General features: G+C 46.6%; 1 protein-coding gene across 1 annotated transcript; it reads left to right on the top strand.

Moving 5' to 3' along the window:
- The first annotated feature begins 275 nt into the window (after positions 1 to 275).
- LOC110741309 (nuclear transcription factor Y subunit beta-like) lies at positions 276 to 20,963 on the top strand. Its single transcript, XM_031653973.1, is given in 5 exon segments — positions 276 to 420; positions 3,425 to 3,623; positions 3,729 to 4,057; positions 18,906 to 19,252; positions 19,254 to 20,963. Coding segments are annotated over 5 exon segments (1,077 nt in total). The 3' UTR covers positions 19,311 to 20,963.
- Positions 20,964 to 22,398: the final 1,435 nt, after the last annotated feature.

Genomic DNA, 22,398 nt, shown 5'->3' with positions numbered 1-22,398 from the left:
TACCATAGTTATTAATAGTGAGCTATGAAATTAAAAACAACCTTTCTAAACTATTGATAACACAAATGTTTAAGAGAGCAGTGCTAGAAGAAGTAATGAATTCTCCCCACCATGCCCCCAACCATTAGAAGTTGTAGGAACCTCTAGCTGATGCCAAGAAGGAAGAGCTTGGCTGCCCTAAAGCTTCTCTTGGCACAACCCATGGGAATGGCAGGAGGCAAGAAAGGGGCTGCAGACACACCCTGGGGGAGAAGCAGGGTGCGCTCCACCAAGGCATGGGGAACACACAAGGCCCTGGGGAGTCCCACGTAGACTCAGGTGGGAAATGCAACCCTCTGCCTACAACGGAGGTTCGGGTCATTGTTATGGGGCCAGTGAAGAGCTCGTGCCTTGGCAAGCAGAACACCATGATGGCCTTGGGTAATAGAGAGGTCATGAGATGCCCGAATACACAAATTACATGGGAGCAACCAAAATGTTAGCACTCTGGAGACTGGGGTTATGGGTAATTTGTTGTCTTCTATAATTGTCTATCATTTTTAACATTAAAACACTAAAATTTAAAGATGATATGGGGATAACATCCAGAACATGAATATATCCATGTACGAATATACCACATTTTGTTTACCCACTCATCAGTTCATGGACATTTAAATGGTTCCACTTGTTGGCAAATGAGAATAAGGCTGCTATGAATATCATCATACAAGTTTTTATGTGATATATGTTTTCAGTTCCCTTCAGTAGTTACCTAAGAGTGGAAGTGCTGAGTCATATGGTATCTCTACATGAAACATTTGAGGAACTATTTTTCAAAATAGTGGTATAATTTTTCATTTTCATCCATTGCACAAGGGCTCCCATTTCTCCACATTCTCATCAGTGCTTCTTATTGTTTTTTTGATAATAGCCATCCCAGAGGATGTGAACTGCTATCTTATTGTGGTTTTGATTTGCATTTCCCTGATTTTCCCTGATGTCTAACAATGTTGAGCTCCTTTTCATGTGCTTATTAACCATTTGTATATCTTCTTTGGAAAATGCCTATTTAAATCCTCTGCTGAGTCTTTAATTGGATTGTGTGTGTGAACAGCAAGAACTCTATATGTATAGATGCAAGTTCTTATCAAATATATGATTTCAAAGTAGTTTCCTCCACTCTGTTGGTGTCTCTTCATTTTCTTCATAGTGCTGTTAGAAGCACAAAAACTATTCGTTTTGATGTAGTTAGTTAATCTAGTTTTTCCTTGTGGTTTTGGTGTCATTATCTAAGAACCATTTCATACTCCAAGGTCATGAAAACTTAACCTGTTTTGCTTCTAGTAATCCTCTAGTTTTGGCTTTTACTATTAGGTCATTTATCTATTTTTTTCTATTTTTTTTTGTTTGTTTGGAATATGGTATGAGGTCAAGATTCAAATTCATTCTTTTGCATGTGGACATCCAGTTGTCTCACCAGCATTGTTTGTTGAAAAAATTCCTTCTTTCCCATGGAATTGTATGGTACCTGTGAAAATCCATTGACCACAATTGTGAGTCTTTATTTCAAAGGCCTCAAACCTACTCCATTGATCCATCTTTCTATCCTTATGCAAGAACCATGCTGTCCTGATTACTGTAGCTTTGCAGCCCATTTAGAAATTGGAAAACACGAGTCCTCAAACTTTGCTTTTATTTTTCAAGATTGTTTTAGCTATTCAGGGTCCCTTGAATGTCCACATGAATTTTAGGATCCACTTGTCAATTTGTGAAAAAATAAATCTGAGATGTTGATCGGAATTGCATTAAATTGGTAGAACAATGGTTTTTCGGAGAGTTTCAATCTTCACAATATTAGGTCTTCCAATACATGAACATGGGATTTTTCCCCCATTACTTTGGTCCTCTTTAACTTCTTCCAGTGGTGTTTTGTAGTGTTAAGTGTCCAAGTCTTGTACTTTTTTGGTTGCATTTGTTGCTAGGAATTTTATTGTTTCCTTACATCCTTTTTGCATTGCTTTTTGCTGTTGTATAGAAACACAGCTGACTACTGTGTGTAGTCTTTGTGTCCTGCACTCTGCTGAGCTCAGCTACTGGCCCTAATAGTTGTGTGTGTGTGTCCCTCAGCATCTTCTGTATACAAAATGAGGTTTTCTATGAATAGAGGTAGTTTTGCTTCCTTTTTTCTTACCTGGATGGCTTTTATTTTCTTTTCCTATCATATTACTCTGGCTATAGCTTCAGTGAAATGTTGCATAGAAGTGGTGGGTGTGGACATTCTTTTCTTGTTCCTGATCTTAGGGGAAAACATCCAGGTTTCCACGGTTAATCACGGTGTTCACTGTGGGTAGATGCCCTTTATCAGACTGAAAGAAGTCCCTTCTGTTCCTCCCTGTGCCAAACCAAAGCTGGGAAGCCTGTGGACACTTGGATTCCCTCCTCACTCTGAGCCCAGAGATGGAGGGTGCACCTCAGCCTGTGTTCAGCCACACCGTCTTGGATCCCTGAAGCAGCACAGTTTCCAGTGTTGTCCTACAGAGCATCTCAGGGACACAGCTGATTCTAGTCTCGCTTCCCCCTCTCCTGGCTTGACCCACAAACTGGGAACTGGTTGGACACAGAGACCACCCATTATACCCCTTCCTAGGCACTGAGGGCAAAGATCTCCTTCTCTCCCAAACATATCCTCCCACGGGGAAGAAGCAGGAGTCCACAATTCCAACCAAGATAGACTGAATCCCACGGAGACGCAGCTGGGGCTCCCTGTGTACTAATGAGAGATCCCCACTCACTCACTCATTCATTCACTCGTTCTTCATTCATTCATACACACTGCTAGTGACTCCTTCATCAATCAGTTCAACAACTGTTTCTGGAATGGGAGCTGGGCCTGGCACACAGTTACAGCAGTGGGAGCAATAAGCTATCAGGGAGGGAGGGGAAGCACATGTGGCCAGTTTGCCAATGAGAGAGAGGCTGGAAGAAAAGTCAGTGAGACCAAGGCTGAGGGTTGTAGAATTTATTTAGTGCTGCACCCAGATCCATTTTGGATTTCCACAGATACATGTGATCACTTGGGTTGCAGGACATCCATCTGCAAATGCCACGGAGCTCCTGGCAGGCACAGGAAAGAAGCGTTGGCAGTCTCCCATGGAATTATCAAGAAGGGGGATTTCAGGCTCTTGTTTGGCATGAGGGCTGCCCCCAGTGCTGTCTGGTTGAGACATATGGGGGCATGCAGGAAGGAGGAGCAAAAGTGCCTGGGTCTTGGGGTATCCTTACAGGGAATGGGCAGGGAGTGGTTCATTCCATTTCCTCAAGGGCTGGAAAAAGGCCCTGAGCCAAGGGAGTCATTTTTCAGATCCGGAAGGGGATGTGCTTCAGGGGTAGTCCCTTGTTGGAAAGCACAGATCTTCAGGAGCTACCTGAGGTTTCCCACTAGAGCCTCAGATCTTGCACTGGCAGCACACGGGGACACAGCAGCTGGACTGGGAGCAGCAGGGTTTGCAGCAGCTGGACTGGCAGCAGGTTGACCCACAGCCTGAGGAGCAGCAGGGCTTACAACAGCTGGACTGGCAGCAGGATGACCCACAGTCTGAGGAGCAGCAGCAGGGCTTACAGCAGCTGGACTGGGAGCAGCAGTAGCTTCTGGGTGCAGCTGGGACTGGCAGATGACCTCCCACAGCCTGAGGAGCAGCAGCAAGGCTACAGCAGCTGGGACTGGGAGCAGCAGGGCTTGGGTGCAGCTGGGACTGGCAGCAGGACACCCACAGCCTGAGTGAGCAGCAGCAGGGCTTACAGCAGCTGGACTGGGAGCAGCAGGGCTTGCAGCAGCTGGACTGGCAGCAGGATGACCCACAGCCTGAGGTGGAACAGCAGGGCTTACAGCAGCTGGACTGGCAGCAGGATGACCCACAGCCCGAAGAGCAACAGCAGGGCTTGCAGCAACTGCATTGGGAGCAGCCACAAGAGCCACAGCCTCCCTTGGAGCTCCTACAGGAGCCACAGCCTCCCTTGGAGCCTCCACAGGAACCACAGCCCCCTTTGGAGCCCCCACAAGAGCCACAACCCCCTTGAGCCCCCCACAGGAGCCACAGCTGGAGCAGGAACAGGCTGGCACACAGCAGCATATGGGCTTGCAGCAGCAGACAGGCACACAGCAGCCGGAACCACAGCCCCCACAGCCAGAGCCAGCCCATTAGCTGGAGCCACAGCCCCCACAACCAGAGCCACAGCCCCACAGCTGGGAACCACAGCCCCCACAGCCGGAGCCGGCCTCCCAGAGCAAATCCGCCACTGTAACAGCCCATAGTTCTGGTGGATTGAGAGTGGAGCAGGTAGAGGAGCAGGTGAGAGGGAGGTGCAGGTGTGGAGCCCCCTGAGCCTGGGCCATTTATATACCTGCCTGAGGGTCCTGCTACACACATGGTCACTTCCTTGTGTCTATTTGTGTTCTTTCTTTCCCCAGGGAAATTGTGTTTCCTTTAAAATAACTCATATGTTGCTTTGCCCATGTGACTCACTTCCTACTTCTACATTGTTTTCCTCTCCAAACCTTCAAGGCCAAACTCTGCTCCATTCTGGGGACGCCTTGCGATGAGTGTGCTTCACATATTCCTTCCCTGTTCAAATCTTCATGTCTTTCTTTGGGGGCTTCAGTGGACTGACCCATGTTTCTGAGCCAGAGTCTGAGAAATTCAGATACTGGTGTGGATGAGTGGGTGATGGTGTTGGGCTTCAGCCTCACTGCTCTCTGAATTTGCAGCTTCAGTGGGCGTGGGGGGCTCTGTGCAGGTGAGTTTCTCTCTCTTAACCCTCCTCCTGCTCTTTGCCTTTTTAGGTCGGAGTTGCCTGCAAAAGAAATTGCTCCAAATTGCTTCATAACACTTGCCTCAGTCTTGCAGTGATGCCACCATTCACAACCTCCTACTTGCTAAAGAGCTCGGGTCTCCAGGGCACTGGGGCCTTCTCTGACATGTAGATGACAACTGTCTATACCTCACGTTTATGTAAAAAATATTTTGTGTATTTCTTAGAGCGCAAAAATATTATGTTTAATGTTAAATAATCTCAGGACACTCACAAGCTCAGAAAGAGCCAGGACACCCGCTGTTTTGCCATTGCAGAGGTAAACACCTTCTTTTAGGATTTGACCCTCCAAACCTTGGGAACTTGATCGTTTTTGCTGTTGAAGAACCCCTGTGGTCCCCATGTCTGCCAGTTCCCCTGGTGCCTGGGAACCGAGGCTGTGTTTAGCCCATGATGAAGGGCTCTGCTCTTCTTTTTGCAGACGAGGGCCTTTCCTATCCTTGATGTGGCTGCACAGAACCTCCTTGACATTGGAGAATGAGCATGAGTCTTGGAACTGACTCCACTGAGTCTGACCAGTATCCCAGTGAAACCACCTTTGTGAAAATTACAACTGAGAAAATTATGATAGCGAAAGGGATCTGACCTAACCAACTCCATCTTGCTTCTAACCTCCAAGCTGCCCTTTTCTTCCTGGGTGTGGGCCAAACTGACTTTGGGAGGAACTTAATTTATACTTTAATTTTGAAACAAAGATGATGACAGCCCCTTCCTGAAATAAACCCTCTTCTTGCCTGGGGACCTATATTAGTCTGTCCTCACACTGTTATAAAGAACTACGTTAGACTGGGTAATTTATAAAGAAAAGAGTTTAATAGACTCAGACTGTACAACAAGCATTGCTGGGGAGGCCTCAGGAAACTTACAATCAAGGTGGAAGGTGAAGGGGAAGCAATGCACATGTTTATCATGACAGAGCAGGAGAGAGAGAGCAAAGGGGAAGTTCCTCACACTTTCAGACCATCAGATCTTGTGTGAACACACTCACGATCATGAGAACCGCAAGGGAGAAATCCGCCCCCATGATCCAATAACTTCCCACCAGGTCCCTCCCCAACACTGGGAATTACAATTCAATGTAAGATTTGGGTGGGAACACAGAGCCAAACCATATCAGGACCAGACTGCCTTTGTAAGACAAACAAATTAGCCACAAGATGAGAAATTATGGCTTAGTAGTGGTGCAGACAGAGTTCACAAAATTCCTGACCTCCCCAATTGCTCGTAGGGATAACATCACTGTTGTAAGACCTAAGATTGGGGCTCTAGTTATTTTTCAGGCCCTGCATTCTGATGCATAAACTGGTGTTATCTAGACCAGAAATCCGGCTCAACCAGTTCTGCAATTCCACCCAGGAACAGAAGACAGCGTGAATAAACCAGTTTGACCCCTTATTATTCCATCTCCAACCCAGCCAATCAGCACCTCCCATCCCTGGCCCCCAGTCAAGTTATTAAAACAAACAAACAAACAAACAAAAAAACACAGTCTCAGAATTTTGGGGGAGATTGTTTTGAGCGATAAAACTCTGGGCTCCTGTTCAACCAGCTCTGCATAAATTGAAACTTTTCTCCATTGCAATTCCCCCATCTTGATCAATCAACTCTGTCTGGGTAGAAGGCAAGGAAAACTCACTGGGCGACTACGCCAACACTTTAAAACCGTATGTCTTGCACAGGCCCTTTGACGCTCAGATTCTTCATGTGCACAGGGCATGCGTCAACTCCTTGCTTGCAGGACTGACCACAGGTTAGAAGTGTGAAGGGGAGTGCCTCCAAGTTGCTAGCTCCCCAACACGGCTGTCGTCTGTGGCGAGGGCTTCTCATCTGTCCGTGAACTCTGTCTCTTGATGTGCCTCTCTCCTCTGAACTCAGACTCCTCAGTGTGGTCCTCCAGGGACCCCTGACCTTGCTCTCTAATTCCTCTGAGCTTCTTTTCCGAGGCTCTCTTGACCTCTGAGAAAAGAGCTATGGTAGGAATATGAGGACTAAACTGTGACCTTTCTTCTCTTGCCCAAATTCCTATCTGGCCTGTGGAGTTGTACCCTACAAACCATAACATCTCATCAGATGGGTTTTTATTAACCCTATATAATGTGACTCACTTTTCAACCTGACTCTGGTGTAACATCACATGACAGGTAGCAGACTCTGGAGGGGAAATCAAAACATTGTATTCCAAAATACATTTCTGTGACATAGTTTGAAATGGCCTTACAAAGCTGTCTTTTGTGGCAAAAATTTGCATCTGTAGAGAATCTCCATTAACAGATCCAGGACTTCTCCCTTCTAGACCTTTCCTGGATCTAGGGGAGGTTAGCTGAGAGCCTGACACCTCTGAGGTCTGACAAGGGACGTTGGCCATCTACTCTGTGAGTGCTGCCTAAGAGGATTCATCTATTTAATAAGAACCACGGTCTCCATAAGCCTGGCCTCTCAGTCTAGGCATTCCTTTCTACTGAATTCAAGCCTTTCGATAACAGCTTAACACTCTCAGCCAACTGTCAACTAAAGAATGCCTAAAACCCATCTATGATTTATAAGCTCCCTTTTTGGGCTGAACCAATGTTTACCTTCCTTACATTGGTTTATGATTTCAGCTGCAATATCTGTCGTAACCTGACCATCTCAAGCACCTTTTCTCAGGACCTCTAGAGATTGTGTAACCCAGCCCAGCCCCTCATATTGGCTCTGAATAAACCTCTTTAAATATATTTTGGGAGAATTTGGATTTTTCTGTTATCAAATGTCGCGACAAAAACAAAACAAAACAAAACAAACACAGAATATCTGTTTGTACCCGAATGATCCACCCAGGTCTGGCAGTGTAGAATGAATGCCTGCTGTGGATAGGCAATGAGAAAACAGATTTCAGGCCAAGGGTTTTGACCCCCCGAGGACACTGGGTTTGGGGCTTCAGCTTCCTGCTGTTTTCTCCAAATGCCGAGGGCTTGTGGAATGTATTTGTATCTGTCCCAGGCTGGCAGGGAGTAGGGGCCACTGCCCTGAGCTCAGAGGAGCCCTCCTCCAAGATAAGTGTAATCTACCAGGACCCCAGCTTTCTTTCTCTCTCTGTGGTGGGTGGGGTAAAGTCTGGGTGCCCTCGACGTTTCAGGAGTCTGCTCCTTGTACAGACAGAGCCAGCAGACCCTTTAGTGTGGCACAGTTTTGGGAGTTGTGAGGGAGGTAGGAGGACACTGAAGCCCCTGCCGCACTCATAGAGCATGTTCTGTGCACTCATAGAGCATGGCCAGACAGGGCTGTGCTGTGGGGAAAGCTTAGCCCTGGGGGCTGGCACAGAGAGGGCAGGTGTGCCCTGGAGAAAGGAAGAAGGGGCATGGGCTGGAGCTGGAGCTGGGGTCTTGAGGGAGCTGCTATGTGTGGATGAGGCTGAGCATGAGAGAGCAATGGGTGGTGGGAGCTTGGCAGAGGTGGGTGGGTCTGATCTCCCATGCAGGAAGTGGGGAGCAGGAGTAGGGTGATAACTCATCATTGAAACCCAGAGACACTTGAAAAAAAAAAAAAAAACTTAAATTTTGAAATTGAGACTCACAGGAAGATGCAGGACAGAGCTTCTGTGTAGCATTCACCCAGTGCCCCCATGATAATGTCTTTTAATTCTGATAAAATATTGATATGGTTTGGCTGTGTCCCCATCCAAATCTCATCTTGAACTGTAGTTGGCATAATCTCCACATGTCATGGGAGGGACCTGGTGGGGGTAATTGAGTCATGGGCATGGTTACCTTCATACTGGTCTCCTGATAGTGAGTTCTCATGAGGTCTGATGGTTATATAATAGGCTTTCTTCCTCCTTCACTCTGCACTTCTCCTTGCTGCCGCCATGTGAAGAAGGACATGTTTGCTTCCTCATCCACCATGATGGTAAGTTTCCTGAGGTCTCCTCAGCCATGTTGAACTGTGAGTTAACTCTTTCCTTTATAAATTACCCAGTCTTGGGTATGCCCTTATAGCAGCATGAGAACAGACTGATATAAATATTCACAACGTAAAAGTTACCATTTTTACCACTTCTAATTGTATGTTCAGATCAGTGACTTCAGTTCCCTACCCATGGTTGTTCAACTGTCACCACCATCCTTCTCCAAAAACTCCTCATCTTCCCAGGCTGACTCGGCCCCAGTAAACACCCACTCTCCACCCTGCACTACAACTGTCATGCACTGTAAAAAATAAGAAACAGGCCTTGGCATGAGGCTGTCAACTCAGTCACAGAACTTACATGGATTTCTCCTGTTTTTATGTGGATCTCTTAATGTCTAGTTCTATGAAATTTTATCACATGAGGATTCAAAGAACCACCATCACAGTGCAGACACTGACTGTTCCATTGCCCTAAAGAAACACCTCACTTACATCCTTCCCTTCACCCCAAGCCCTGGCAGCCACTGATGTGGTCTTCCTGTAGTTTGATCACATCCAGAATGTTGTGGATCTGGGATAGTACATGAGACGCTGCGATCTGACGCTGACTTTTTTTTTTGAGAGAGAGAGAGTCTCGCTGTCACCCAGGCTGGAGTGCAGTGGCATGATCTCAGCTCACTGCAACCTCCGCCTCTTGGGTTCAAGCGATTCTTCTGCCTCAGCCTCCTGAGTAGCTGGGACTATCGGCACACACCACTACACCCAGCTATTTTTTGTTGTTGTTGTTGTATTTTTAGTAGAGATGGGGTTTCACCATATTGGCCAGGCTGGTCTCGAACTCCTGACCTCTTGATCTGCCTGCCTCATCCTCCCAAAGTGCTGTGATTACAGGCGTGAGCCACTGCACCTGATCTGACATTGGCTTTTTTCCCCACTTGGCATAACATCTTTGAGATCCATCCAAGTTGTAACATGGGCCAACAGATCACTTCCTTCTACTGCTGAGTTAAATTTCATTGTGTGGATAGAGGCAGGTTTTCTCCCCTAACACTGAAGACAGGGTGGACGACCTCCTAAAATTTAGTTTGGGAGTCAAGACAATGAAGCCTCCCACCAAGCGTGTGTGACAAGGTTCCTTCCTGACATGGTGCAGTTTTCTGGTGGCAGCAGGGTGGCTGCATGAAGACTTGAAAGTGGCTTCAGAGAGCAGGGAGAGCAGACGGGCTTGGGACCGGGTGGCAGTCAGTCTGGGGCTAGCTTGGGGGTGCCCAGGGATGGGGTGGAGTTCTTGCTGGCACCAAGAAACAAGCACCAGGCTTTCTTGTAAGCTTGTCCTGATGTGGGGCAGAGAGGGAAAGGGAGAAGTGCAGCCTAAAAGCTGTCAGCATCAAACATCAGAAATGAAGCGAATGGCTTTTATCAAAAAGACAAAAAGGAACAAATGCAGGAGAGGATGTGGAGAAGAAAATAACATCTTCCCTACATGTAGCATCCTGGAGCCCAGCTCTTCCCACAATCCAGGTCCCCACCCTGAAAATCTGTGACAGGTCTCAGTTAATTTAGCAAGTTTATTTTGCCAAGGTTGAGGATGCATCCCCATGGCACAGCCTCAGGAGGTCCTGATGACATCTGCCCAAGGTGGTCAGGGAACAGCTTGGTTTTATACATTCTAGGGAGACACGAGACATCAATCAACCTATGTAAGATGAACATTGGTTCGGTTCAGAAAAGATGGGACAACTCAAAGTGGGGAGGGGCTTCCAGGTCGTAGTAGATAAGAGACAAACGGTTGTATTATTTTCAGTGTCTGATGAGCCTCTCCAAAGGAGGCAATCAGATACGCATTTATCTCACTGAGCAGAGGGACAACTTTGAATAGAAAAGGAGGGAGGTTTGCCCTAAGCAGTTCCCAGCTTGACTTTTCTCTTTAGCTTAGTGATTTTGGGGCCCCAAGATTTCCAAGATTTATTTTCCTCTCACATTTCCCCCTGTTTTCTTTTTTAAAATATTTTGGAGAAAGCATTTTAGGAGATAATTAGTCCCTGGTCTCAGAGTTCATCTGATCTCTCAAGGCTAGGATGGTTTCTGCCTAGATAGGTAGGTCCTGGGTTATTAGGAAAGTTCATTTTTAGAAGGTTGTGAAGTCTCAAGTCCTAAGAGGAGAAAATAAGGAGAGGGAGAAAATAGGGAGAGGGAGAAAAACAACAACAAACAAAAGGCCAATCCTGGGACATCAATATAGGCCACGTTACTCTGAAGTCCATACATCAGTAGGCAGATATGAAAGTGGCTTATGTATGTAAATAGGTTGCTGTTATTTTCTTCTGAAGTTTAAGTTTTCCAGCTTCAGTCTGTAGGGCTTTAAGAAAGCACAGCTTAGGTTTCAGCAACACCACATTAAGAAAAGTCAGGGGGAGAAAAAGGAAAAATATTGACAACTTTACTTAGAAGTCTTGTGGCCTAGAAAAATTAGCATCCAGTCCAAACTGCAGAAAAAAATTGAAAAATTGAAAAACATTAGGCAGGACTAGAATCTAATGACGGGTGTACTATAGTTTTTGACACATAGTTTTTCTCTCTCCAGTTTCCTGTTTTTACTAAAGACACATCATGGTAGGATCGATTTGCTTTATTATAGTTAACCAGATTATTTGTGTAAAGTGAAGCAAGAATAATTATTTTCTACATAGGCTTTTAAAATGGGCTTTGATGGAACTTTGTTCCCTAGAAGGAATCTCAAATAATACTTTTTTAAAGCTGAGCCCAGCCATGGATTTGTACAAAGAGAGGGTGAATTCCTCTCTTTTTCAGGTCCCAGGATAACTTGGGACCCTGGGCCTGTCAGAAAGTGACATTCTTTACTTACCACAAGTCAGGAACTCTGTGTAGGGACTGTGTAGACACGTAATGAAGACAATTTCCCCAAGGGGCTTTTATTGGTTTTGTAAGTCAAGTTTGATTCCTTAAAGGAAAGCACACCATTCCTCTCAAAGTCTTGGTAAAATAACTGTTTCTCCAATTGTGTCTTGTTACAAATGAAAACAGATTCTTACTGCACTTATGCAAATAACTATATTGCTATAAGTTAAGAATACTCGCAAATAGGTTCCAAATTCTGGAGAAATCAGGTAGAGAGAAACAAATATGCTCCAAATTTTGTTCATAGATGTATACTCAATTGTTAAAAGCTGTCAGTAGCTCAAAAGGCTCTGAAAAACAAAACAAAGGCTCAGCAACATTTTAAGCAAAAAGTTAAAAACATTACCTAAGTGTTCTATTAGTTCAGTCCATACAGTTAACTCGTGTTCTGCTTGATATTCACGAACATTTCAGTTCTTCATGAGTTCTGAAAAGTTTTTCCTCTATTCTGATGTCACAATCTCCAAAGTTATCAGAAACCTGCATTCAGGAGCACCTGTTAGAGTTTTATAGCTGGTTATAAAATCACCTTCTAAAGAGGACCAAAACAAGAAAACAATTGTTCATGGATGACAGAAAGTTTTAACACAGCCAGAGTCAAAGACACAATTGACAAGGAAATTTGTTACCTCTGTGGCACACAATAACTTAACATAACAATTATAATTATTACTGATAATGTGTATTACATCATATCAGAATTATAGGAGTTTCTCATGATTGTGAAACACATACCAATAACATATTTACACAAATGCAGCCCCCCAAAAAAACCAAACACCATTTTGTATATGACAATGCTTCCTGTATAATTTTTATACCAAATAAGCCAAATTTGTTATTTTTGGACTTTAGGGAATCTAATATCTTAACAGATAAATTACGTCAGAAAAAGACATAACTTATAATTTAATTTTGGGAAGTTTGTCAAACCAAACAGAGGTTTAAAACACTTGATATCACAAAATAAGATCACAGGTCATTGTAAAATAAGTCATTCATTTGAACAAAGTCATAACTCAAGGATTTCAAAAAAAAAGGTAAAAACCTTCATTCTTTGAGAAAAGAGAATTAATTTTCCAAACAATAAGCCCTAATAAAAACAGCATGAAGCTAATTAAATTTGTTTTCCAAAATTTTATAAACAATCTACAAAATTTTAATCTTGACCATAAGATATAACTTTCATAAGACTTTATAACCTTTATTAAGGAGTCAGTTAATGCTTCAAGAAAACCTTGTGTTTTTTTTGTTTTTTTTTTTGTTTTTTTGAGATGGAGTCTCGCGCTGTTGCCCAGGCTGGAGTGCAGTGGCCGGATCTCAGCTCACTGAAAGCTCCACCTCCTGGGTTTACGCCATTCTCCTGCCTCAGCCTCCCGAGTAGCTGGGACTACAGGCGCCCGCCACCTTGCCCGGCTAGTTTTTTTGTATTTTTTAGTAGAGACAGGGTTTCACCGTGTTAGCCAGGATGGTCTCGATCTCCTGACCTCGTGATCCGCCCGTCTCAGCCTCCCAAAGTGCTGGGATTACAGGCTTGAGCTACCGCACCCGGCCAAGAAAACTTTGTTAATCTGACACAGGGCCCACATGCTGGTCTTGCATCAGTGTGCCTTTGACATTAGTGGTTAATTTATAGATAAACTGAACTTATTTTTTCTCTCAAAATCAACCTTTACAATCTCACATGCCCAGCTCTTCCATGATAGTCCCTGGGCCTTGAGGAGCTGAACAGCTTTAATTTCTTACCCTGTGTCTCAGGAGTGCAGTATATTTTGATTGGCATCTTCTGCAGGGCCTGAAAATGAGGCTTGAATTGCTGTCACTTTTTAAGATTTAGCAGAACTTGGTGTCCTTTTTAGACTCTGGAGTCAAAGCCCTGTAACTCAACGTTACTAGGATTTTAAAAGCACATACAGAAAGATATATGTACGTAATAACCTTAATTTTTTTTAAAAAAAATTTAATCTCAGTTTTTTTGTAAGCAAACCAAAATGTAGTAATAATGGCATAGAAATTATTTTGATAAAACGTAAAAATCTGTTAGACCAGTTACCAAAGACAAAAGGAAAGACCTTCTGTAGTACACAGAATAATACTTTGGAAGAAAATATTTCCTTTAGATCTTTTTTTTTTTTTTTTTGAGACTGAGCTTCACTCTTGTTGCCCAGACTGGAGTGCAATGGTGTGATCTCGGCTTACTGCAATCTCCGCCTCCCAGGGTCAAGAGATTCTCCTGTCTCAGCCTCCCAAGTAGCTGGGATTATAGACATGTGCCACCATGCCAGGCTAATTTTGTGTTTTTAGTAGAGACAGAGTTTCTCCATGTTGATCATTGGGAGGCCGAGGTGAGTGGATCATCTGAGGTCAGGAGTTTGAGACCAACCTGGCCAACGTGGTGAAACCCTGTCTCTCCTAAAAGTACAAAAATTATCTGGGCTTGGTGGTGGGTGCCTGTAATCCCAGCTACTTGGGAGGCTGAGACAGGAAAATCACTTGAAACTGGGAGGCAGAGGTTGCAGTCAGAACAGATTATGCTATTGTACTCCAGCTTGGGCAACAAGAGTGAAACTTCATCTCAGGAAAAAAAAAAAAGAAAAGAAAAGAAAAGAAAAAAAACTTTGTTAGCATCAGGCCACAACAAACAAAACTTGAGGGAAAAAACTTAAATGAGCTGAAAATGAGTTGAATGCAAGTATTACTATTTCGTGCCTTTTAAAAGGAAAGAGAAAACTGAAAACAGTGAGATGCAATAAAAGTTCAGCTTTCAGTTAAAAATTTAAAATCTCTTATAATTTATTAAGAATTAATAAATCCCTTAAGAAAATTTTATTGTTCTAACCAATTTTTTAGTGTGTAATTGTTTTTTTTAACATCAGACCCAATCTCTAGAAAGACCATTATGCTTTTCCTTTAATTGTAGACAACCTGATCATATAAAAAGTTTTTTTAAGTAAATCCTCTTATTGTAGCTTACACAGAATGTTCATGACATGCTTGGACTTTCTGGTTTGTTCTGAACATCCCTCTTTCTTGAACAACCAGACATTTTATTCTAGGACTACATTTGCCATACAAGATTATTTCTCATATAAAATTATTTCTCTTTAGGCTTTCTTACCAAAAACTACCTCTTTATTTCTATAACTTTACTTATATCTCTCTTATTTCCTGGTTCCTTTCATCTTGTTTTATACATAACCTTCAGAAAACTTTGAATTAGACAAAAATTGTTCACTTTTTTAAAAAGGACACTTTTTAAAAGAAAGGATGTTTTCCTACAATATATTTTTACTGGAAAATACCCAAATGAGCAATATCTATTATTGAATCTAATATAACTTTAGATTCTAAAGTATGACAACTTTGTCTACAAGTATTTATCACATTACATTTACCCAATTATTTCATTTTGTTTACCTAGGTTATTTCTGAAAACTATAATAGTCATCATTTAAAGTTATGAAACTTGTCTTTGCAAAATTCTAACTGAGATATCAAAAAAGATATGTCCTAATTGACTTCATCTTGCTTCTAACCTCCAAGCTGTCCTTGTTCATTCCTGCACTTTCGGAGGAATGTAGTTTATAGTTCATCTTTGAAACAAAGAAGATGGTCCTTTCCTCAAACAACCGCCTTACTGCCCATGGACTAGACTGTCTAAAGCCACAAGATTAGAAGTTATGGAAATTTTACTAAACAATTCAAGATGTAATTATGTTCATTAAACAAATATTAATGTCTTATTTTTTAAAATTACACAAGCAAAGATTATTCTGTTTGGGGCTGGGTTTATAGTTTTGTGATCCCTATGCCAAATTTTGACACCTTATAGTATTTGGCAGGGATAAGTTTGAAACTGCTTGACTAATAAATGCAAACAAAAATGTATGCTGGAAATTCTTAAAACATTTCTAATACTACTTTACCAATAATTTTAAAGACAACTTATTTATTAAAGATTTTACTTAAGTTACATAAAACTTGAAAAAGCTTTTGACTAGTCTTTTTTTCCTGATAAAATATTAGATTCAAGCCCTTTTATTTTCTTAAGCCAATTAGTTAGAGCTCTTATATATATATATATTTGAGATGGAGTCTTGCTCTGTCACCCAGGCTAGAGTGTAGTGGCGTGATCTCAGCTCACTCCAACCTCTGCCTCCTGGGTTCAAGTGATTCTCCTGCCTCAGCCTCCCGAGTAGCTGGGATTACAGGCATGCATCACTGTGCCTGGCTAATTTTTGTATTTTTAGTAGAGACGGGGTTTCACCATCTTGGGCAGGCTGGTCTTGAACTCCTGATCTCGTGATCCACCTGCCTCAGCCTCCCTAAGTGCTGGGATTACAGGTGTGAGCCACTGCGCCCGGCTTTTATATATCTCAGTAGTACAACATTGTGTACACAACGTATAAATACATATATGTATTAGTCATGCCAATAGGACTACATCTTATAGAGTCATAACTCCCCTTTTTGTTCCCATCTTAGATTTTCAAATTCTTGGTAACCTGCTTCAATAGGTTGTATCAATTCTTGATATCCCTAGGCAGTTGTCAGTTAAATAGTCTTAAATTGGGATATCTGAGGAGGGATGAGGGATTGCCAGGCAGCCAGGGCTAGTGGGGTCACCCTGCCGCATCCCCTGCTCCCCCAACCCTCCAGCACAGTTTATAACCTGTTCTCTGTGGTTTGGGAAGGCTAACAGTTGTGTTAACATGAGCTTACAGTATAACCCAAGAAACTTCTGCATGGCACAGAATGCACTGGGTGACTTTTTGCAAGGTAGACGTTGTGTGTTGTGGGATGAATATGTTGAAGTATCTACTTTAATATAAGTATATACGGAGTATACATTGAAGTCCTAATGCCCAGGACCTGTGAGTGTGATCTTACATGGAAACAGGAACTTCGTGCATGTCATGTTATAATAAGGTCATTAGTATGGGTCCTGGTTCCACATGACTGATGCTGTCACAGGACTTACAGGACAAGAAGCGAGACGCAGACACATGTGGAGAGGAGGCTATGATGGTGCCGGCACAGGTTGGAGCAATGCAGAATGTGGAAAACAAAAACAAAAACAAAAAACTCCCCCAAATCACAAAGCAAAGGGAAACATCAAGCTGGGAACCGCATAGGACAAACCCGCCTCCCATTCTACTCCTAAATAAGATCACTGCAAATATGAAAAAGCTACATCTCTCCCTCACTATTTGCCCACAAAGAAACTCCCTGTGGACAAAGGACAGGCAGAAGTCAAAGTCCTCCCTTGGCTCCCGTGAGACAAATGCATATCCGATGGCTTCTTTTGCCCTATTGTTTCACTAAGTCAGACTAAGGCATGAGTGACTATTCCTGTAAACTGTGTATTCAGGGAAAGGCTAATCAGAAACTCAAAAGAATGCAAGTTTGTCTCTTATCTACCTGTGGCCTGGAAGCCCCCTCCCCACCCGACTTGTCCCACCTTTCCAAGCCAAACCAGTGCACATCTTACATGTATTGATTGATGCCTCATGTCTCCCTAAAATGCATGAAAGCAAAGCTATGTCCCAACCACCTTGGGCATATATCATGAGGACCTCCTGAGGCTGTGTCATGGGTGCATCCTTAACCCTGGCAAAATAAGCTTTCTAAATTGACTGAGGCCTGTCCTAGATACTTTTTGGTTTCTAGGTCACATGCCCCAGGACACCTGGAGCCCCCAGAAGCTGGAAAAGACAGGAGGGCCCTGCCCTGGAGCCTCTGGAGAGAGTGCAGCCCTCCCGACACCTGCATGTCTGACTTCTGGCCTTCAGAACAGTGAAAGACTCTATCTGTATAGCTTTAAGCCCCTCACTTTGTGGCCGTGGGATCCTGTTCCATGGAACTCGTGCTGTTTTCTGTAGCTGCCTGGTTGTCAGATGCTTGGATGAGGCCCTGTACATCATGGAGAGCAAAGTGCTTTACTGAAAGTTGAATGTGAATCTCATTAACAAAATACCTTACCAGCAACACCTCAGTGAGTGTTGGGCAGAACAGCTGGGCACCGCAGCCTGGTCGGGGTGGCATGGGGTCACCATCACAGGGTGCACTCCAGCCCATTGCCAGACCCCGCCAGGTCACCCTGAGGCATGGGTCTGTTACTGGTGTCTCACAGCATTGCTGCCTGAGCAACCAGGCGGGACTGAGTTTGAGGCACCGTCCTGAACTGAGCCTTTGGTTCACACAAGCCCCGGTCTCCCCTGGGTCAGCTGGTTCAGGAGGACAAAGTGCTCCTGAGGGGACCACTCCAGCCCCACACTGATCATGCAGAACATCCCCTGCAGGAGGACCCCTTCTCAGGGTCCCAGGACCTCCCTGGAGAAAAGCAGACATTCCCCACGTTGGGCATTGCAGAGCCGACCTGCAGGAGGACCCCTGCTTAGGCTCCCGGGACCTTCCTGGAAAAGAGCAGACATCCCAGGTGGTCCCAGATCTTTCTCACAAGAAACCTCTCACTCCGGTGGGTACTGGGGTACACACAGACCCTTGGGGAACTGTGGCAATTCCAGATCCAAATTCTATCCAGGAGGACCCAGCACCCACTGCTGACACAAAAGGAGCCCATGCTCAGAAAGAAGCTGGGCTCTGTAGAAAGACATGGCACAGAAAGAACTCAAGGAGACGCAGACTGGTGGAGGGGGGTGGTGTTTATTTAGAGGACTAAGCATCCAGCTGGACTTTAGCAGATAATGAATAACAAAGAGCTTTTCAGTGGGAGGGTGAGGTCCACAGGAGAGGCCACAGATCTGGGCACGGCCGAGTGTCTGCTGCCTCCTGGGCCTCCCTGAGCTCCAGCACTGTCCAGGGTGGAGGGCAGGGGAGGGAAGCTCTCCAAGGAAGAAGGGAAGGGCAGGATGGTTTGGCCCCAGCGAGTGGGGTGAGCTTTGTGATGAGTAGCAGAGGAAACGGCTCACCCCAGGATTCCCAGTGGGGTGATGATGTGGAGCACAGGGTGAGTGGATTTTCAAGGCAAAGACGTGGCATGACCAGCGGAGCTCTGTTTCTGATTCCAGGGACTGTCATATTTCAGAGAGACACAGCTAAAAACTGTGTCACAGGTCTGGGATACAGGACGGCCTTCACCTGACACCTGGGGCCAAGCATCAAATCTTACACTGGCAGCACACGGGGACACAGCAGCTGGACTGGGAGCAGCAGGGCTTGCAGCAGCTGGACTGGCAGCAGGATGACCCACAGCCTGAGGAGCAGCAGGGCTTACAGCAACTGGACTGGCAGCAGCTACAGGAGCCACAGCCCCCCTTGGAGCCCCCACAAGAGCCACAGCTGGAGCAGGAACAGGCTGGCACACAGCAGCACACGGGCTTGCAGCAGCAGACCGGCACACAGCAGCTGGAGCCACAGCCCCCACAGCCAGAGCCACAGCCCCTACAGCCGGAGCCACAGCCCCCACAGCCGGAGCCACAGCCTCCAGAGCAGCCACAGCAGCCCATGGTTCTGGTGTGCTAAGAATGGAGCGGGAGGTAAAGGAGCAGGTGAGAGGCAGGTGCAGATGTGGAGGCCCCTGAGCCTGGGCCCTTTATATCCCTGCCCAGGGTGAGGTGTGAAGCTGGGCACATGGTCACTTCCTGGTTCCTGTTTATGCCGTTTCCCCAGGGAGATTTTGTTTGCTTTCTTGAAACTAGAAACAATCACGTTCTGTTTGCCATGTTTTGCAGTTTTAATTCCGGCTCTGCGTCTCTAATCTGACTGGCGCATGCCACACCCATGTATCATGGAAGGGACTGACTAGGGCCCCCAGGTGCCTGCTGGACCTGCCGCACATCCCCTTCCGCAGTGGTTGTCCTCACGTGACTCCTGGCCATCAGGGGAATGCCTCTGAACAGCCACCATGAGACCCGGAGAGCTTGGCCAGGAGGGGCATGCAGGACCTCGTAGCTTTCACAGCTCTTAGGGCAGGAGGCTGGGATCAACTCCTCCCTCCTGGGGGGCTCCCCAGCTGGGCAGCTGCCAGGAGCTGCTTGCAGGGCCTCACGCCTGAGGCTGCATCAAACCCGAGGCCACGCATGTGCAGGGTGATGGGGCGGAGAGAGGGGCCCGACACACTTGATCAGAAAGGCAGAGCTGGCTGGGTTACTCTTCCGACACTGTTGAGAGAGACCTTCGCAGGATGTCGGAAAAAGAGGGAGCCAGAGGCAGGGGTGAAGCCTGTGTCCTTGTCTAGGAGCTCCAGTGACAAATGACCACAAACTGGGGGCTCAGACAACAGGAATTTGTTCTCTCACAATTACAGAGGACCCACACCTGGGTGTCTGCAGGCTGTGCTCCCGCCAAAGGCTCTCGGGAGGCTCCTTCCTGCCTCTTCCAGCTTCCAGGCTCCGTGTGTCCTCTGGCTGTTCCTTAGCTGTGGACGCATGGCCCAGCCTCTGCCTCCCCAGCCACAGGGCCGTCCCCTGTGCTCCAGGCCTCTCTTCTCCTGCAGTCAGGTTCCTCTGGCTTCCCTCTTACCAGGACACTGAGGTCACACTCAGGGCCCGTCCTGGAGTCTAGGATATCCTTCCCATCCCAGGATCCTAGACACAATTGCGTGTGCCAAGGCCCCTCACATCCACAGGACCCAGGAGCCTGGATTTGGGGGCCAGGAGGGCATCAGTCAGCCAAACACAAGACGCCCTGGAGTCACCCTGGGTGCCCGTCCCTGTACGACAAGATGGGTCCCTTGTGAACAGAGCTTTGGGTCCCAACTGGCCTCCCTGCAGAAACCACTGCCCCTTGGGGGTATTGGGCGAGAGGGGGCAGGCACTTGCTAGGGGTTAGAAACTTTGGGGATTTTGTGGGTCTGCTGGTACCCCACGGTCTGTGAGAGTCAGGCGATGTTCTGTGCAAGCTCTGCGGGGAGAGGCTAGTTACAGTGCAGGCTCCACACTCCCTCGGCACCACAACCTCTCCTCCTGCCCGCAATCCTGCTCCGGTCCCACGAGAGCCCCTATTTCCAAAAGGGAGGCCTCAGGGGACAGGTCCCTCAGCTTCTCTCACATTGATGGTCCTGATGCCAGCGTAAGGGTCCATGCTGGGCCTCTGGGAGCCCAGAAACAAAAGGGAGTTTGTTTTCTAGATCATGGTCCAGCAGGAGGCCATAAACCCCCAGCGGGGAAGTGGGGCCGTAGCTGAGTGGAGATAAAGCAGTGAGTGGCGGTGCTTTCCCCACTGTTCAGGGCAGGGACTGACTAACTCTCGGTTTTTGTTTGTTTTTTGTTTTTGTTGTTTGTTTGTTTTTGTTTGAGACAGAGTCTCGCTCTGTCACCCAGGCTGGAGTGTAGTGGTGAGAACTCGGCTCACTGCAACCTCTGCCTCCTGGGTTCAAGCGATTCTCCTACCTCAGCCTTCTGAGTGACTGGGATTACAGGCGTGTGCCACCACGCCTGGCTGATTTTTGTATTTTTAGTAGAGATGGGGTTTCACCATGTTGCCCAGGCTGGTCTCAAACTCCTGACCTCATGGGATCTGCCCGCCTTGGCCTCCCACAGTGCTGCCATTACAGGCGTGAGGCGCCGCACCCACCCTGACTAACTCTTTCTGTTCAAGGCTGGGGGTTAATATTTTGGGCCATGCAGTCACTGTGACGACTGCTTGACTCTGCCCCAGTGACCAGGGCAGCCGCAGATACAGAACCTCCCACCACAGCTGCGCTCCAGGGAAATTTTAGGGACAAAAGCAGGTGGGGCTGGACCTGGCCCATGGGCTGTAGCTGCCCAGGTGGGTGATGCAGGTGTTCGTGTGTGAAGATGGCGCTGGGGCAGGTCCGCCTCAGCCACCCAGCGCTGTCTAAATTGCAAGACTCTTCCTGACCCGAGAACACGCCTGTAGAACTAAAACAAACAGGTTTCCTCAGAAGGACGTGAGAAGTAGGGGCTTTCCTGGGGTGTCCACAGAGGTCGACCCAGTGAGCTCACGTTGCCTGTGTGACGGGGCCTGCTCTCCCCTCCCATTCGCTTGGGTTCTGGGTGGACGAGCTCCAGGCAGAAATACCTCCATGGGGTTGATTTCGTGCACCACAAGTGCAGGAAGTCCCCAGCCGAGCTGTAGGTGGCGCCACAAGGCATCTGCCTCCTCCCCTCCTGTCCATCGTCCCCAATCCTGGCCTTTGAAGTTCATGTTCACACAGACACACACTTGCACTTAATTGCTCTGAAGCGTCAACTCGTGGCCTGGCAGGATCCCATCATTGGGAATTCCATCTCAGGGGCACGGCCAATGCCACGGCAATCTCCACCCCACAACGCTGCCCCCTGATGACCAACCCTGGACCCAGAATCCAAGAGGACCAGCCTGTTCGCTTTTCTCCACTGGAACCTTCTCAGAGGAGAGCTTTCAGCCCGACTTGGATAACTCGGGAAGTACAGGCTTAGCTGGCCTGGAGATGGCATCCCGGCTGCTGCACAGGCCACAGAGAGCGTTTGTGGAGATTGCCCGTGGTCTCTGCATCTGGTTCACGCTCTCAGCCAGGGTAGCTGCCTCCCCGTGAGGACCACCGTGACGTTCAGCGGCGACAGTTGCTGCAGACTGAGGCAGGCAGCATATGCCAGGATCCCTCACCCCTCACACTTCCACAGTCCTGAGAGGTGGGAACACCCACTTTTCAAGGGCAGGCAGCTCGACCCTACCCACACCCAGGGCAGCCACTCCGGTGTCTAGGCAGGAGCCGTGCAGGTGTCTGCACGAGTCAGCAGAGACCGGGAGGTTTGGGTCAGCAGCTGCCATCAGCAC

The sequence above is a fragment of the Papio anubis genome, chromosome 12 (assembly GCF_008728515.1).
Source record: "Papio anubis isolate 15944 chromosome 12, Panubis1.0, whole genome shotgun sequence".
Taxonomy (NCBI): Eukaryota; Metazoa; Chordata; class Mammalia; order Primates; family Cercopithecidae; genus Papio; species Papio anubis.
Note: the sequence above shows the minus strand (reverse complement) of the source record. Positions and strands in the feature narration are given on the sequence as shown.